This window comes from Natator depressus, chromosome 23, assembly GCF_965152275.1.
Source record: "Natator depressus isolate rNatDep1 chromosome 23, rNatDep2.hap1, whole genome shotgun sequence".
Lineage (NCBI taxonomy): Eukaryota > Metazoa > Chordata > Testudines > Cheloniidae > Natator > Natator depressus.
Genome location: NC_134256.1, coordinates 18,429,498 through 18,446,574, shown reverse-complemented (window position 1 = coordinate 18,446,574; position 17,077 = coordinate 18,429,498). Strand labels below are relative to the sequence as shown.

Genomic DNA, 17,077 nt, shown 5'->3' with positions numbered 1-17,077 from the left:
GCCTTCGCATCAGCGCCCAGTGCTTCGACGGGGAGCTCTGCGGAGGTAGCTGCTGCCGGGGGTTCGGGGTGGGGGGCTGGGCAGTGGGGGCGGGCAGCAAGGGATGTGGGGAACAGGGGGGGCTGATGGGCAGTGGGGTGAATGGGGGGCTTAGCAGGTGGTGTGGGATACTGGGGGTTGGGGGCTGTGGGGTGAATCGGGGGCTGCTGGTCAGTGGGGTGGAGGTGTGGGGGGCTGTGGGGCATGCTCAGGGCTCACCCCCTCTCTGTCCCCAGAGGAGGACCCGCGGGACGCGGAGAGGAAGGAAATCACCCTCTATCTCTTCCTGGTCTGCCAATCTGTGTTGCTGGCCTCGGCCGCCCTGCTGTGAGTGCCCTGCCTGGACTTGGGGAGCTGGGATGGAGAGGCAGACTTGGGGGCTCAGGATGGGGGGATTGCCCTGGGTACCCCACATTCCCTGCCTCTGATGCCCGACTCCCATATTCCCCCCCTTTGCCCCCTCGGCATCCTGCCCCCATCTGCACGCACCCCAAAACCTGGGATTGCCCCCCAACTGAGGCAGATTCAGGGGGCCTCTACCCCTCAGGGCTCACCACAGATACTGAAAATGGGGTGACCACACCCAGCACTTGGGGGGAATCTGAACTGGGGATGGAACCCAGGAGTCCTGGTTCCCAGTCGCACCTGCTCTAACCACTAGACCCCACTCCCCTTCCAGAGCCAGGGATAGAACCCAGGAGTCCGGGGGGGCGCGGGCAGAAGGCAGACCCTGACAGCCACTCTCCCCTAGGTACTGTGTATGCTACCGACACCGCAGGTAGCTGGAGGACAGGGCCTGGGCCGGACGGGGCAGGTGGCTGGAGTGCTAGCCAGGTGAGGGAGTGAGAAAGGGGCAGCGGGATCCGGACCCCCAGCCCAGCTGGGGAGGAAGGCGGGGGCAGCAGGACCCAACCCCTCACCCCCCTGGGCATGCCAGGCCCCATGGCTTCCCCAGTGTAAGCCTGGAAATAAAATACTTGTGTCGTTTGTACATAGATTCCTCACTGGGAGTGGGGTCTAGTGGTTAGAGCAGGGTGGCTTGGAGCCAGGACTCCTGGCTCCTCTCTCCGGCTCTGTGAGGTGAGTGGGGTCTAGTGGCTGGGGGGGCTGGGAGCCAGGACTCAAAACCTTGTTGTCTGTGTTTAATTTCCAGCTGGAGTGGAGCGGGGGGTGGGAGAGGATCTGAGATCTGGGGGGCTGGGGGCTGACAGCCGGAGCTAGCGCCCCTTGTCTGTGATCTCCACCATGGCGGCTCCAGCGTCTGTCCAGCCCTGTCCCCAGCCTGCTGCTGGGACGGGGGGGCGTGTGTGGGGAGTATGGGTCCTACTGCCTCAGGGACTGCTGGTTCCTCCAGTAGGTGACAGCCCTGGGGGGTGAGAGACAGAGTCAGACGGGCCTGGACAGCGACCCCTCGCTTGCGGGGGATGCGGCCGGCTCTGGGGGAGGGTCACGGGGGATGCGGCCGGCTCGGGGGGGCAAAGGGGGATGCTGCCGGCTCAAGGGGTGGATTGCAGGCGGCTCTGGGGGAGTACGGGGGATGTGGCCAGCTCTGGGGGGCGTCGTGGGGGATGTGGCCGGATTTTGGGGGAGGGATGCGGCTGGCTCTGGGGGGTGGGGCGGGTCCCTCTCACACTCACGCGATGCTCAGCGCCAGGAAGAGCAGGGCACCCATGCACAGCACCACGGAGACACCGGTCCGGGCGATGGCTAGGCCGGGGGCTGGGGGCCGATACCGCAGGGAGAGCCGGGCCTGGGAGTCCACTGTGTTGGGGAGGGGGGTTAGCAGCTGACAGAGCTGAAGGCCCCTCCCAAGTACCTCCCGAATGCCTGCTGTCTGCGCCCCCCCAGCGCTGACCCAGTCACGACACCCGCCCGACTTGGGTGCCTGCCCCTCCCTGACCCTGCACCCCATGGCCCTGTGTGAGCCCCCATGCCCCCCCTCCCTGACCCTGCACTCCACGGCCCGCTGGCTGTCATGCTCATCTGCCCATGGCCCCCCCGACCTCTCCCTGCCCCCCACCCCTCTGCCCCCCGACAACCCCCCTACCAAGGCAGTGGTGCTGCTTCAAACAGACGGCTTTGGCCTTCCTGCAATGGGTGCAGTCGAAGACGTCATAGTAGAGCCAGCCTGGGAAGGGGGAAAGAGTGAAACCCCCGGGCAGGCCCCCAGCCAGCCCCCGCCCCCCACTGACACCTGCCCCATTCCCTGCCCCCCCTGAGCCAGCCAGTTCCTCCCCCTGGGGCCAGATCGGGGTGCCCCCCCCCAGGGGGACAGGCCCCCTGCCCCATTCCCCGAGCAGCGATGGAAAGTCGACTTACCACAAGTTTTGGGGTTACAAGCTGGGGAGAGACAGAGAGAGAAACCGATCAGAGCCCCAGACTGTGACTGAAGGGCCCTGCAGAACCAGGGGATTTGGGGGGGGGGAATTGGAGGAAGGGGGAGGGGCCCAGGGCAGAGGGACAGGGCCTCCCCCACCCCCAGGAGCTGGTACCTTTTGCCTGGTGCTCCTTCAGAGCCGATTTCAGCTCCATGGTCGTTCTGCGCCTGTAAGCGACCAGCGCGTCCAGCAGGGCCTGGTCTGGGGACAGACGGGGGAGTGACTCTGGTGGTGAGGGGGCGCTGTGGGGAGTGGCGGGGGGGGGTGCTGGCTCTGCGGGGATGCTCCCAGCTATCCCAGCCTTGCCTGTCTCAGCAGGGGGCAGTGTGGGGTGCTGGGGGTGTGGGGCTAGTGGGGTGCAGGGCTGTGGGGTGCTGGGGGCGTGGGGCTGTGGGGCACTGTGGGATGCGGGGGGCATGGGGCTGTGGGCCTCTGTGGGGTGCTGAGGTCACAGAGCTGTGTGTTGCTGTGGGGTGCGGGACTGTGGGGTTCTGTGGGGCTTGGCACTGTGAGGCACTGGTGGTGCTGTGGGGTGCTGGTGGCACGTGGGACTGTGGGGTGCAGGACTGGGGGGCGCTGTGGGATGCTGGTGGCACTGTGGGGCGCGGGGCTGTCACCTGTTAGGGCGCTTCGTTCCAGGCCAGCTGCCGTCAGCCTCACGCGGTGGATCAGGGCGTTGATGCTGCTCAGAGCTGAGGGGGAGAAAACATCGGACTGGGAAGCCTGCCCCTCATCCTGCCCCCTGCAGCACAGCGCCCCCTAGTGCTGCCCTGGGGCCAGCCCTGACTGCCAGGGCAGAGTGGGTGTGTGCGTGAGGGGGTGTTGGGTACAGAGGGGAGAGTGGAGTGTTGGTGGATTCAACCTCATCCCTTCTGCCCTATGGCTCCCACAATCCTTGCAGAGTCCTCCCCCAGACTGTGCCTGCTAGATACCCGTGGGCTGTGGCCCCTGGATACCCCTAGTCGTGCCCCCTGGAGGTCCCTGGACCGTGCCCCATACCCGCCATGCCCGCAAACTGGCTGGTGGCGTAGTGGCGGAAGAACCCGCCCTCCATGCCGCGCAGCAGGGCCTGGGCCCTCGCCTGCAGGCGGCTGTCGCGGATCTGCCGGGGCACCAGGCTGGTGCGGAGCGATTCCAGGGTGCTGCGGATCTGCCGGTCGCACTGCAGGCAGCCCCCGGCACCCACCGCCAGCCAGGCCCCCAGCATGAGGAGAGCCGGGAGCACCATGGCGCAGCCCGCTGTGACAAGTTCTGCCCGTTCTCAGCCCCGATGCGCCGGGCACCAGGGAGAATCCTCGGGGTGAGGGTGACATCACAATACAGCATGGGATTGTGGGTACAGTGTGGGCAGAGGGGTGTGTGGGTACAGCATCATGCTGGGCGCTACCCAAACACAGAGTCACTGAAATTGGGGCTCCGTCGCGCTGGGCGCTGCCCTGGACACACGCAAAGCAATGATCGCTCAGTCTAACTGGACAACGGGTGGGAGGGAGCTTATAATGTAGCCCCAGTTTTGCCATGGCCCCCCTGAGCCTGGCAGCAGGGCGTGTCCCCTCTTGGTGGCATGGGAAGACCCCAGCCCTGAGGGTTGCTATCGCAGGCCAACAGTAACGGGTTCCCTCCCGATGCTGGCGATCGAGCGTGAGCGACAGCAGGGGGCTGTGTGGGTGGTGGGGGTGGCACAGAGTGGCTGGGCCGGGAGCGCGGGGGGTGCCAGGCTGGCTCCTCCTGCCAGCCAAATCCACTGAATCCCCAGGCTTGGTGCTTGGCTCCGGAGGGCTCGGTCTCCCGCGGCCCGGCAGCTGGTGCTGTGTCATTGCAGGCAGGCCTGTGTCGGTGGGCGGAGGAACCACCCCAGCCTGGCAGCAGCCAGCTCCAGCCCCTGGGCAGCTTGTGCCACAAGAGGTCAGGGCAACCTAGAGCTGCCAGGCTGGGCAGTGGGGATGAGCGAGCCGGCCCGGGGGGCTGGGCAGTAGGGGGTGAGTGAGCCGGCCTGGTGAGGGTGAGCCTGGTAGCCGCTTGGGACCTCTGCAGGGGTGGATCCAGGCACAGAGAGGCTGAGATTGGGGTCCTGTTCCCAGCTGTGGGAGGGGCATGGTGTCTAGTGGTTAGAGCGGGGGTGGTTGGGGGGCTGGAAGCCAGGACTCCTGGGTTCTATCCTCCAGCTCTGGGAGGGGAGTGAGGGATAGTGGTTGGCGGGTGTGGAGCTGGGAGCCAGGACTCCTGGGTTCTCTCCCCATCTCTGGGAGGGGAGCAGTGACTGGTGGTTGGGGGGAGGGGCTAGGAGCCAGGACTCCTGGGTTCTCTCCCTGGCTCTGATAGGGGAGTGGGGTCTAGTGGTTAGAGGGGGAGGGGGAGGGGGGGTAGGAGCTAGGACTCCTGGGTTCTCTCCCTGGTTCTGGGAGGGGAGTGGGGTCTATTGGGTAGAGCAGGGGGGGCTGAGAGCCAGGACTCCTGGGTTCCGCACCTGCAGTGGGAAGGGGCACTTTGCTGGTCCAATGACTGTCTGCCCCCACACTCTGGGTCCCAGACAATGGGCCCCATTGATCCCGCCATCCCCCCTCCCCCCCCAGCTTCACACAAAGCGCCCCATTCAGCTTCCACTCGCCCCACCCCGCTCTGCCTGTCCCCTCTGCCGATTGGCCATAGCCCTTGCCACTCACCCTCACCTCCCGCCCACGCTGTAGTGGGCGTGGTCTGCGTTCCCCCACTAACCTGTCCCATGGCTGCTGTGGGTTCCTACTCCCCTGCCATTGGTGGGCTGCCTCAGGAGTGGGCGGGGCCAGCGCACCGGGACACCTCCCCCCAGCCCGGGGCAGCTCAGTAGCTCCTTGGCCGCTGGACCGGCAGCACCTGGGCTCATGTGGGTGGGTCGGGGGAGCCTGGCTTTTCCCCCTCCCCCGCTGTCCCGGGGGGCACCCGGCTGGCGGGTGGGGGGTTTGGGCCTGGACGGTTCCAAAAATGCAATAATCTAATTGCATAAATTTACATAAATTTGCATAATCACCCGGCTGCCTCTCCGGGCCAGTGAGCACGGCTCGGCCTTGTCAATAGCCCGTGAGAGCTGCGCCCCCTCCGCGGCCAACACCTCCCCGGCCCGGACACCTTCCTCCGGCCCTGCTCAGGTAACCCCAGCGCAGGCGGGCGCCGGATCCGACTTGGGGGGCCCGTTATCCGCAGCATGTTGCTAGCTTGGGGGTCCCGTTAGCCCCAGCAGGGGGCCAGCCCAGGGGTCCCGTTATCTGCAGCATGTGGCTGGCCCAGGGGTCTCGTTATCTGCAGCAGGGAGCCGGCCCAGGGGTCCCGTTAGCCGCAGCGTGTTGCCAGCCCAGGGGTCCCGTTATCTGGTCCCAGGGGTCCCGTTATCCGCAGCAGGGGGCTGGCCCGGGGGTCCCGTTATCTGGCCTCCGAGATCCCGTTATCTGCAGCAGGGAGCCAGGCCGGGCGTCCTGTTATCCGCAGCGGCGGGTCCCATTATCCGGCCCCAGGGGCCCCCATATACTCAGCAGGATGCCAGCCTGGGGTCCCCTTGTCCGACCCCGGGGGCCAGCCTGGGGCAAGGCCGAGTTCGGTTTGTTTCTTTGCAGAGGGGCTGTGCAGTGACATGACACGATTCCCTTTCCCGGGCGGGCGCGATCCTCTGCCGAAGCGGGGCGGGTGGGGTGGGGAACGAAACCCCGCTCTCCGGCGGGTCGGTGTCTTGCTCGCCCGCCCGGGGCAAAGAGCCTGCCATCTGGAGCCATTCGGGGGAGAGGAACCAGGCCGGGCGGGCGCCTTGAGCCCCCAAAGCGGGGTCTGTTCGGGGCGAGAGGGGCTGGAATTTCCCCCTGGCGCACGCTGGCCGAAGCGGCTCGGAACCGGGCAGGACGCTCCCCCGGCGCGGGGGGGACTGAGGCAGGTTTGCGCCGCTGGGGAACAGACGCCCCTACGCTTCGCTTTCCATCGGAGCAAAGTCCGGGATGCGGCAGCTCTGCCCCCTCGCTGCCTGCTGAGCAACGCTGGCGGCTGGCAAGACCTCGGTCCTTGTTTCGCTGGGCCCCGGGGGGGGGGGGTGGTTTCTAGCGGCGGCGGGCAAACGCAGCGGCGGGTGTCCGGAGGTTTACGGGTGAGCCGAGCTCTCGCCGGTATTTTGTGTGGCTTTGGATACCCGCGTTGCTGGCTCAAGGCAGCCCAGCCCAGCTGAGCTGGGGGGGGGGCGGTTATCCTGCGCTAAAAGTGCTGGCGGGGGGGTCTAGCTGCTGGAATAACCCCGACCCCCGGGATACGGCCCCTTTTGTACCGGGAGAGAAGTCCCCACGGTTCTCGATCTTGCAGGACACTTTCCCAGAACAGGCCCCGCTCCGCCCGCAGAACCGCCCGGCAGCCTAGCGAGAATTGCACCGGAGCGAATTCGCGCCCTGCGCCGGTTTGCCGGCACCCGTCGGCGCCGAGGCCAGGCCTGGCTCGCTGCAGCCGTAAGCACCGGGTTAGGCTCTGAGCCCGCCGTGGGGACGGGAATCGTCGGCAGCCGCTGATTTCGAACTGCCCCCGTCCGGTGGAAAGGGACGAGGGTGGGGATGGGAGGGTTCCCGGCACCGGGGCGTCTGGGCGCCGGGCCGGGCCGACTGTATTTATATCCCCGTGCTGAGAAGCTGGGCCGGCTCCTTTTGCACCCAAAATAGGCGGCCGGCCCGTGGGTTCTTGGCAGGAGCTGGGAGCCCGAGGGGGAGGCTGCCAGACCAATTAGCTGGCGCGTCGGGATCGGGGAGGCTGCGGGGGGGGCGAGATGGGCGGGCACCTGCGGGGCCGGCCTGGCGTGATCGCCCCCCCTTCCCGCTGCCTCTTCAGTGACAGTGCAGGGTTGGGGGGAAGGAAGGGAGCGGAGGGGCCGCCAGGCATTCTAGGACAGGCCCTTTCCTTCGGGGATTTTGATCTTTCAGATTGGCCGGGGGCGGGGACTGGGGTGTGGGGATGTTTCCCTCTGAGTTAGTCCCATGGCTCTAACCACTAGCCCCCACTCCCCTCCCAGAGCTGGGGAGAGAACCCAGGCGTCCTGGCTCCCAGCCCCACCCCTCTCTAAACACGAGACCCCACTCCCCTCCCAGATCTGGGGAGAGAACCCAGGCGTCCTGGCGCCCAGCCCCCCCCCCCCGCTCTAACCAATAGACCCCGCTCCCCTTCCAGAGCTGGGCACCTCCATCAACCCCCACAGGCAGTAACTGCCCGTGTAGAGGGAGGCCGAGGGCAGGACAGGACAGGGAGATGGATTCCCCCCCCCCACCCCGCCAGGCCCATCTATCTGGGTATCCAGCCCCCTTCCTGCCCACCGGCCCATCTCCCCTGGTTTTGGCAGGCTCCCTGCCTGGTGCCCGCTGAGCTGTGTGGGTGGGGACGCTCGGCCAGATGCTTCATGAGGGGACGGGGGGGGGCAGCGGGGGGAGGATGCAGCCTGGCCTGTGGGTCTCAGAGGCATTCCTGGCATTCCACAGCACAGACCACAATTATGCTGAGAGCACCCTCCCCTCACCCCGGCACGATGGGCCTGGCTCAGAGCCCTGTCCTTGCCAGAGCCAGGGAGAGAACCCAGGAGTCCTGGCTCCCAGCCCCGCTGCTCTAACCACTACACCCCACTCCCGTCCCAGAGCTGGGGAGAGAACCAGTCATGATGGCCAAAACCTGCTTGTGTGTCTCCTAGAGATTATTCCCCTCTGGGGTATTGGGGCCAGCCCTGGCTGCCCGGGGAGAGTGCCCCCTGCTGAACCCCCCCCCCCGGCTCCCTGCAGTCCAGCGCCCCCTAGCGCCGCCCTGGGGCATCAGGGCCAGCCCTGCCTGCCCGGGGAGAGCGCCCCCTGCTGATCCATCCCCCGGGCAGTCCAGTGGGTCCAGCCGTGTCGTCTCTCCTCCATGTGCTGACCTGGCCAGAACCCGCTTCGCCAGCTTCCCCACTTGGCAGCAGCGCAGTGGCGGGGGGTTCCCCAGGTGTTGCAGGCACCTCGGGGCCTCTGGCTCCTCCGTGGCACGCCCAGCAATGCCCGCTCCGTGTGCTGATTGATGAGCTAATTAACGGGCCGGCTGGGCACAGCTGGTAGGAGAGTGGGGGCTGGACCAGGTTCCGGTCCCTCCCAGGGCCAGGGTGTCAGCTGAGACGGCTGGAACGCAGCCGATCACTGGGGTCGGGGTTCTCTCCCCGGCTCTGGGAGGGGAGTGGGGTCTAGCGGTTAGATCAGGGGGGTTGGGAGCCAGGACACCTGGGTTCTCTCCCAGCCCTGGGCGGATGCGGTTGGAGCAGGTGACTCTGGAATTTGCACCCTGCCCTGCTGAGCTGCCAGATCCACCTGCCTTGGGTCTGGGCCAAAGGGTGTGGGGGGGTGTTCATACCTGCCTCTTCGCTCCTTGTTAGGGAATGAACAGAGCTGAGCCCTGCCCTGCCCTGTGGGCGGGAGGGAGGGACACCAGCCAAGACACAAAGTATTGGCGCGTCCACGCAGCGGTGCAAGTGACCCCCCCCCCCAGCTCTGCCGGTGCCCCTCACTCCTGACCCGCAGCCCCCTGCTAGCCCAGCCCTGGGCCCCACCCACAGCTTGGCTGGTGCCCTCAGTCCCGACCCACAGCCCCTGCTAGCCCAGCCCTGGGCCCCACCCACAGCTCGGCCGGTGCCCTCAGTCCCGACCTGCAGCCCCCTGCTAGCCCAGCCCTGGGCCCCACCCACAGCTCTGCCGGTGCCCTCAGTCCCGACCCGCAGCCCCTGCTAGCCCAGCCCTGGGCCCCACCCACAGCTCGGCCGGTGCCCTCACTCCCGACCCGCAGCCCCCTGCTAGCCCAGCCCTGGGCCCCCCCCACAGCTGGATTTTCAGTTTCTGGTGGTGATGGGCTCTGAATCAGTCAAGTGTGTTCAGGACTCACACTGGCAGCCAGGGACTCCTGAGTTTTCTCCCAGCTCTGGGAGGGGGGTGGGGTCTTGTGGTTAGAGCGGGGGGCTGGGTTCTCTCCCCCACACTGGGAGGGGGGTGGGGTCTTGTGGGTCAGAGCGGGGGCGGGGCTGGGTCTCTCCCCTCCCCAGTGCCAGGAGCTGCCCCATGCCAGCCTCTGGGGTTGGCAGTTCCCTCCTGTCTCCTCCCTGCCTCAGTGACGCGGCCTGGCGGCTCCGCCGGGCGCTGCTGTCTGAGAAGCCGGGATTGATCCTTGTACAGGCCGTGCCAGGTGAGGGGCGCACCCGGGGGTTGGGGGTGGATTCGAGGCTGGTTGGTGCTCGGAGGTCCCCCCATCTGGGGCAGGGGGTGGCTGGGGTGAACCAGGAGCCAGGGCCTGCCGCCACCCCCCCCTCCCCCTCCTGTGTGCATCCAACAAGCGAAACACCTTCAGGGAGAGGCAGGCTGGGGCTTGTCCTGCTGGGGGCGGGGGGGGGCAGGATTCTCCTGGCTGCGGGAATGGGGAAATGCAGCTCTGCCCCCACCCGCAGCTGCCCCTGCTGCCCCCCCATGAAGCAACTGAGGGAAAGGAGAAGTGGCAGAGCCGGGAGAGAGCCCAGCAGCCCCCGCCCTGTTCTGAGCACCAGCCCCCATCTTCCTCCTGGAGCCGGGGATAGAACCCAGGAGTCCTGGCTCCCAGCCCCCCTCCCATTCTAACCACTAGACCCCACCCCCCTCCTGGAGCCGGGGATAGAACCCAGGAGTCCTGGCCCCCAGCCCCCCTCCCATTCTAACCACTGGCCTCCACTCCCTTTCCAGAGCTGGGGATAGACCCCAGGAGTCTTGATTCAACCCCCGCTCACCCCATAGCTCTGCCGGTGCCCCTCACTCCCGACCTGCAGCCCCCTGCTAGCCCAGCCCTGGGCTTCCCCCACTCCAGAGCTACTCAAGCTCAATAACAACCCAGCGTACGCAGCCCCAGTCATCCCGAGAGACCCTACAATAACAGACCCTGCGTCTATGCCCCCCAGTGCTCCCCAGAATCCCGACAGTGACAAACAATGTGCCTCTCCCCCATTCCCGCCCCCCCCAGTGGTTCACAAAGACCCTACAATAACAAACAGTTCTGGACAGATCACAATGAGAAATCTTCCCCCCCACAAGAGTTTTAAATTCCTAGACCCATGGGTGCTTATTTTCTTATTTCCCCCCCGGGGGGGAGGGGCGGGCAGCTGGGGAGGCCCCTAGTGCCGGGCTAGGGTTAGCTGTGGAAATGGAGAGTGGGGGGGGGGAATGGGCTGAGGTGTGGGGGAGCCAGGGGGCCTCCCCCCGCCATCCAGGCCCCCAAATAGCCTGAGAAAGGGTGGGTGGGGTGGGGGGCGGGAATCACTGGGTCTGGTTGCCATGGGGACGGAATTGGGCTGTAGTGACCCCAGGTCAGCTCCCCCCATCGCAGCCTGGCCTCCCCGGGCAAATACGAGGAGGGAGGCCGGTCAGGAGTGAGGGCACCGGCAGAGCTGGGGGGGAATGGCCAGGGATGGGACAGCAGGGAGCTGTGGGTCGGGAGTGAGGGGCACTGTCTGGCAGAGCCTCTCAGGATTGCACAGGCTGGTTTGTTATTGAAGGGTCACTCTGTGACTTCTTGGGTTTGTTATTGTAGGTCTTCCTGCTGTGGTGTGCTCTGGTGTATTATTGTAGTGTCTCTCAGGGGGACAGTGTGGTCCAGTGTGTTACTGGTGGGTCTCTCGGGGCTGGTTTGTTATTATAGGGTCTCTCAAAGGGGTGGTGTGGTCTGGTGCGTTATTGTAGGGTCTCTTGGGACTGGTTTGTTATTGTAGGGTCTCTCATGGGGGTGGCATGGTTTGGTGCATTATTGGAGGGTCTCTCAGGGCTGGTTTGTTATTGCAGGGTCTCCCGGGGCTGGTTTGTTATCGTAGGGTCTCTCAGGGCTGGTTTGTTATTGTAGGGTCTCTCAGGTGGGTGGCATTGTCCAGTTCCTGTCGGGTGTCTTGGGGCTGGTTTTGTTATTGTAGGGTCTCTTGGGGCTGGTTTGTTATCATAGGGTCTCTCAGGGGGGCGGCGTTGTTCAGTGCATTATTGTAGGGTCTCTTGGGACTGGTTTGTTATCGTGGGGTCTCTTGAGAGGGCGGCATGGTCTGGTGTGTTATTGTAGGGTCTCTCGGGGCTGGTTTGTTATCATATCGTCTCTTGGGGGGGCGGCGTGGTCCAGTGTGTTATTGCAGGGTCTCTTGGGGCTGGTTTCTTATTGTAGGGTCTCTCGGGGCTGGTTTGTTGTTGTGGGGTCTCTCAGTGGGATGGCGTGTCCAGTGTGTTGCAGGGTCTCTCGGGCTGGTTTGTTATTGCAGGGTCTCTCAGGGCTGGTTTATTATCGTGGGGTCTCTCAGGGGGGCGGTGCGTTCGCGGAGGGTCTCCCTGCAGCACTGACCCAGCCCCTCTCCCCCCAGGCTCCCCCCGTCTCCAGCCATGGCGGCGCGGGTGGCTCAGCGGGATGCCGCCGAGCGCTACCTCTTCGTGGACCGGGACTCGGTGGGGAACCTGGCCACGCAGGCGGACTGGACGGCCAAGCGGCTGGTGTGGGTGCCCTCGGAGCGGCATGGCTTCGAGGCGGCCGGCCTGCGGGAGGAGCGGGGCGACGAGGTGCTGGTGGAGCTGGCGGAGAACGGGCGCCAGGCGCTGGTGCCCAAACACGAGGTGCAGAAGATGAACCCCCCGAAGTTCTCCAAGGTGGAGGACATGGCCGAGCTGACCTGCCTCAACGAGGCTTCCGTGCTGCACAACCTCAAGGACCGCTACTACTCCGGCCTCATCTACGTGAGTGCGGGACCCCGGCGTCCGGGAGGCCAACCCCCCACGCCCCTCCCAGAGCTGGGATAGGACCCAGCAGTCTGGGCTCCCGGCCCCCCTGCTCTAATCACTAGACCCCACTCCCCTCCCAGAGCTGGGGAGAGAACCCAGGCGTCCTGGCTCCCAGGCCACCCTACTCTAACCCACTAGACCCCCACTCCCACCGAACCAAGGATTCCCAGCACCCCCAATATGGAATGGCCCCATGTCCCTTTCCCTCCCCCACCCCAAGCAGCCAAGGGTCCCAAATGTAACCCCCCTCTCCCCGTTGTCATGGGGGTTGGGAGAGATGGGGGGTGGGGGAAGCCGCAGGGCCGGGTGGTGACATCTCTAGGGAGGGTCCCGCCTGGAGCCTGCTGGGGGCTGCCCCGGCCTGCACTGGCTGGCGTCCCCACTAGGGGTCGCCCCGCCCTGTCCCTGGCCTGTCCTGGCAGGTGTGGGGCTGGGCCCGCGTCTCTGGGCTGGAGGAGGCAGGGAGCAGCCTGTACTTTGCCCCAGGGCAGGGAGGGCTGGGCTGGGGGTGGGGGGGAGGGTGGGACAGGTGGATTCCATGGGGCTGGCTCACAAGAGGGGCGGGGGTCAGACCACGGCCAGGGGCTTGGCTGGGAAGCCGTTAGAGTCAGCCCTGCCCTGCCCTGTGGGAGCCGTGGGCCCAGCACTGCCCCCAGGGTGGCACTAGGGGGCGCTGTGCTGGGGGGGCTCAGCACGGGGCGCTGTGCTGCGGGGCGGGGATCCCAGTGGGAGTCGCTCTGCACTAGCCATCAGGGCTGGCCCCGATGCCCTGACAGGGCCGTGCCCATGTGGTGGTGGGGAGGGGGCGCTGGGGTCAGAGTGGGAAGGTAGGAAGTGCGGGGGGCAGATGGGGTTGGGCATGCGACAGTGTGGGGGGGGCAGAAGACACAGCAGCTGAGGTAGGGGGCGGCTGGCTGCGGGGAGGGGCAGGTTGCCTTGGATCCTTGCCCCCCCCTTCTGCCAGGCTGGGTGTGGGGCAGGTTGGCATGGTGCCAGGGCTAGGACAGGCCCGACTTGTTTGCTGAGAACCTGGGCGGGCCGCAGCGCCAGGTGCGAGTCCTGCCCCGCAGGGGAGTGGGGGGCGGGGGGGGGTGGTTGGCACAGAGGGGAAAGCGCCCCCAGTGAGGTCTCCCTCAGCATGGTGCCCCCACCCTGTCCCCCACTGAGCCCCCCCTGCAGCGTGGCACCCCCAGGCCTCACCCCAGCCTGGCCTGTCACCCTTCCCTGCTCAGGACATGCCTGTCCCTGCTTAGCATGAGATAGGGTCACGCCCCCTCCCCCACGGAGCGATGCCCCCCCCCCCCCGACCTGGATCCAGCCCCCCTCTTCCCTCCATGGGGATTTGGGGCTGGTCACCACCGCTGGGCTCCGTGGATGGGTCTGGAGCTGGACACAGCCCCAACCCCAATGTACTTCAGGGAGGAAAACACCCTGTCCCTGCCCAGAACCCAGGAGTCCTGGTTACCGCCCCCCCGCTCTAACCACTAGCCCCCACTCCCCTCCCAGAGCCAGGGATAGAACCCAGGAGTCCTGGCTCCCAGCCCCCCTGCTCTAATCACTAGCCCCCACGCCCCTCCCAGAGCCGGGGATGGAACCCAGGAGTCCTGGCTCCCAGCCCCCCCGCTCTAACCACTAGCCCCCACTCCCCTCCCAGAGGCGGGGATGGAACCCAGGCATCCTGGCTCCCAGCCCCCCTGCTCTAATCACTAGCCCCCACTCCCCTCCCAGAGGCGGGGATGGAACCCAGGCGTCCTGGCTCCCAGCCCCCCCCTGCTCTAACCACTAGCCCCCACTCCCCTCCCAGAGCCGGGGATGGAACCCAGGCGTCCTGGCTCCCAGCACTGAGCTTAGACCATGTAAGTTCTTCAGTCGCCTGAGGTCTCCCGTGGTGCCCCCGGGTGGGCTTGGATCTGCCCCCACTGGGCTGCGCTGGGCTGGGCACCTCTCGCAGCCTGGGGCAGGGACATGCCTGTCCAGTGCCCCTCGGCTCTGTAATTAGCTGGGATTTTAATTGGTGCGTGGCCCCGCCTGTGATTACAGACCCTGAGTCTGTGGGCGCAGCAGATGTTAGGGCTGGGAGCCAGGACGCCTGGGTTCTCTCCCCAGCTCTGGGAGGGGAGTGGGGATACAACCCCCCGTCAGATCCCCCGATCTCCCCTTCCCATGCACCCGTTAGGGATCAGGTGGGCGCTGGCCAGGGTCAAAAGGGAGCCCAGACGTGTCTCCATCTCCTGGCCTTGCAGAGGGTCCTGCCCCCCAACAACCTCCAGGGGGATCCGAGCCAGCTGGACCGAACGGGGGCACCCCCGGCCCTAGCTCTTGGCCCCTTTCCTCTGTGTTGCCCCCCCCGCCCCAGGAGGCCCCGGCCCTGTTTGGGAATTAACTACTAGGAAATTATTTTCCCTATCCTAGCAGTGCTGGGGGGAGAATTCAGGAGTCCGGGCTCCCTGCCCTCCCCTGTTGATTCCCGCCCCCCTCTCTCTTTGCGCCCCCCAGACCTACTCAGGGCTGTTCTGTGTGGTCATCAACCCCTACAAGAACCTGCCCATCTACACGGAGCAGATTGTCGAGATGTATCGGGGCAAGAAGCGACATGAGATGCCGCCCCACATCTACGCCATCTCAGAGGCTGCCTACCGCAGCATGCTGCAGGGTGTGTGTGTGTGTGTGTGTGTGTGTCAGTCACTCCTGCTGGGGCGTGGGCCCTGCTCTGTGTGTGTGTGTGTGTGTGTGTGTGTGTGTCAGTCACTCCTGCTGGGGCGTGGGCCCTGCTCTGTGTGTGTGTGTGTGTGTGAGTCACTCCTGCTGGGCCCTGGGCCCTGCTCTGTGTGTGTGTGTGTGTGTGTGTGTCAGTCACTCCTGCTGGGTCCTGGGCCCTGCTCTGTGTGTGTGTCCTGATGGGGGCTGGGCCCTGCTCTGTGTGTGTGTGTGTGTGTCCAGCCCTGCCCCCGTGTACGTGTGTGTGTGTCGTCCCTGCTCTGTGTGTGTGTGTGGGTCTGTGTGTCTCTGCTGGGGGTTGTGTGGGGTGGGGAAATGGGGGTTCTGGGGCAGCAAGGGCAGGGGCTGTTACATCCAGCTGGGTGACCCCCCCCCATTCAGGAGGGGGCTGCGGGTGAGGGGGGTGACACTGCTGGGTGGTGTGCCCAGCACCACACTCACCCCCTGTCTCTTCCAACAGACCGAGAGGATCAATCCATCCTGTGCACGTAAGTGTCACAAACTCTGTGTGTGTGTGTGTGTGTGTGTGTGTGCGCGTGTGCGCCCAGCGCTGCCCCCTGGTGGTGTGTGTGTGTGTGTGTGTGCGCGTGCAAGCCTGTGATGTGCGCCCAGTGCTGCCCCCTGGTGGCATGTGTGTGTGTGCGCACGCACCCAGTGCTGCCCCCTGGTGTGGCGTGTGTGTGTAAGCGCCTAGCACTGCCCCCTGCTGGGGGGTGTGTGTGTGTGTGTGTGCGCCCAGCGGTGCCCCCGGTGGTGGTGTGTGTGTGGGTGTGTGTATGCCCAGCGCTGCCCCCTGCTGGGCTGTGTGTGTGTGTGTGTGTATGTATGCCCAGCGCTGCCCCCTGCTGGGCTGTGTGTGTGTGTGCGCCCAGTGCTGCCCCCTGCTGGGCTGTGTGTGTGTGTGTGTGTGTGTGTGTGTGTGTGTGTACACCCAGCGCTGCCCCCTGCTGGGCTGTGTGTGTGGTGCTGCCCTGTGTGGCTGCTGTGGGGAGGCTCCGGCCCGTCACTGCAGCCCTGGTGCTGTTGCAGGGGCGAGTCCGGCGCTGGGAAGACGGAGAACACCAAGAAGGTGATCCAGTACCTGGCGCACGTGGCCTCCTCCCACAAGGCCCGCAAGGAGCAGAGCATCCCGGTGAGAGTCCAGCTGTGCTGGCCCGGCGCTGGGCACCCATGGGTGCTGGGCGGGTGCTCCCTGTGGGGGGCGGGCATGTACTACTGGGCCTCAGCACCGGTGCCAGCTCAGATGCCCACCTGGCCAGTTTGGGGGTCCCTTCCCCCCCAGCTGCCCATATAAACCTACTGCTCCCCCCAACACCTGTGTCTGGGCCCTGCCAGCTCCCCCCAACCCTGATGTGCCTCCCCCCCCCGAGCTGTGTCCGTGCCCTGAGTGTTACCCCAGGGTCCCTGGGGCAATGGGAAGGGGGGGTCTGGGGCCGTAGTGAGAGGGTTAGAGCTATCCACTGCTGAGAGGGTGGGGGGCATAACGATGCTGGTTCTGGCAGGACCCAACTGAGAGTATCAACTCAGGACAAATTGCTTCGAGCAGGGCCGTTACAGCCCAGGGCTGGGGTTTCTGTGCCCACCAAGGCAAACCGAACCAGCCAGCCAGAGCGGACTTCGGGTTTGCCCCACTGGCTAACCACAAGTCACACCAGCAATTCCCTTAGACGCTCCAGTTTCCCAGTATCTCCACCAGCGCCACTCGCTATGGGGACGAATGGTTATGAAAACCAAGACCCCAGTGAAAGAAAAAAGATTCTCTCGATCCCAAAGCACCAAGACCCAGACCCCGGTCAATATACAAATCAGATTTTACCCACAAATCACGCTCTCGCCAATCCTTTAGAATCTAAAATCTGAAGGTTTATTCATAAAAGGAAGAAGCTGACGATGAGAGCTAGAGTTGGTTAAGTGGAATCAGTGACATCCAGTGGTGGCAACGTTCTTGGCTCAGGCTTGTAGCCGTGCTACATAAAGTGCAGCTTCAAAGCAAGTCTCTGGAGTCCATCCCGAGCTGGGACGGGTCCTTCAGTCCTTTGTTCAGAGCTTCAGTTTGTAGCAAAGTCCTTCCAGAGGTCAGAAGCAGGACTGAAGACCAGATGGAGATGAGGCATCAGCCTTTTATAGTCTCTTGCCATGTGGCCTCTCTTCCTTCGTTCCAAAGACAAGCGTTGGGGC

General features: G+C 65.5%; 2 protein-coding genes across 7 annotated transcripts in view; one reads left to right on the top strand and one right to left on the bottom strand.

Moving 5' to 3' along the window:
- Positions 1–36: 36 nt before the first annotated feature.
- The window catches only part of LOC141976241 (myosin-14-like), a 50,036-nt gene continuing 32,995 nt past the window's right edge, over positions 37–17,077 (top strand). For 3 of the 6 annotated variants that reach the window (XM_074937106.1, XM_074937104.1, XM_074937105.1), the window contains exons 1-5: positions 5,366–5,542; positions 11,770–12,136; positions 14,678–14,834; positions 15,360–15,387; positions 15,929–16,031. In XM_074937106.1, coding sequence (XP_074793207.1) covers positions 11,789–12,136; positions 14,678–14,834; positions 15,360–15,387; positions 15,929–16,031 — 636 coding nt within the window. In that variant the 5' untranslated portion in view covers positions 5,366–5,542; positions 11,770–11,788. Of the gene's footprint in view, positions 46–275; positions 367–5,364; positions 5,543–9,519; positions 9,597–11,769; positions 12,137–14,677; positions 14,835–15,359; positions 15,388–15,928; positions 16,032–17,077 lie in introns of those variants that run through there. The other 3 variants (XM_074937103.1, XM_074937100.1, XM_074937101.1) reach the window with 3 other exon arrangements.
- Positions 1,347–3,645, bottom strand: IZUMO2 (IZUMO family member 2). Its single transcript, XM_074938025.1, has 6 exons — positions 3,417–3,645; positions 3,035–3,109; positions 2,359–2,379; positions 2,087–2,167; positions 1,677–1,800; positions 1,347–1,405 (listed from the first exon to the last, which is right to left on the bottom strand). The coding sequence occupies exons 1-6, from the start codon at positions 3,643–3,645 to the stop codon at positions 1,363–1,365; spliced, it is 573 nt and encodes a 190-aa protein (XP_074794126.1). The 3' UTR covers positions 1,347–1,362.

Coding starts and splice junctions, on each gene's coding strand:
- IZUMO2 (XM_074938025.1), bottom strand. CDS start 3,645: ATGGTGCTCCCGGCTCTCCTCATGCTGGGGGCCTGGCTGGCGGTGGGT. Junction 3,110..3,416: donor CCAGTTTGCGGGCATGGCGG/GTATGGGGCACG, acceptor TCTCCCCCTCAG/CTCTGAGCAGCATCAACGCC. Junction 1,406..1,676: donor TTCCTGGCGCTGAGCATCGC/GTGAGTGTGAGA, acceptor CTCACCCCCCAG/GGCTGTCACCTACTGGAGGA.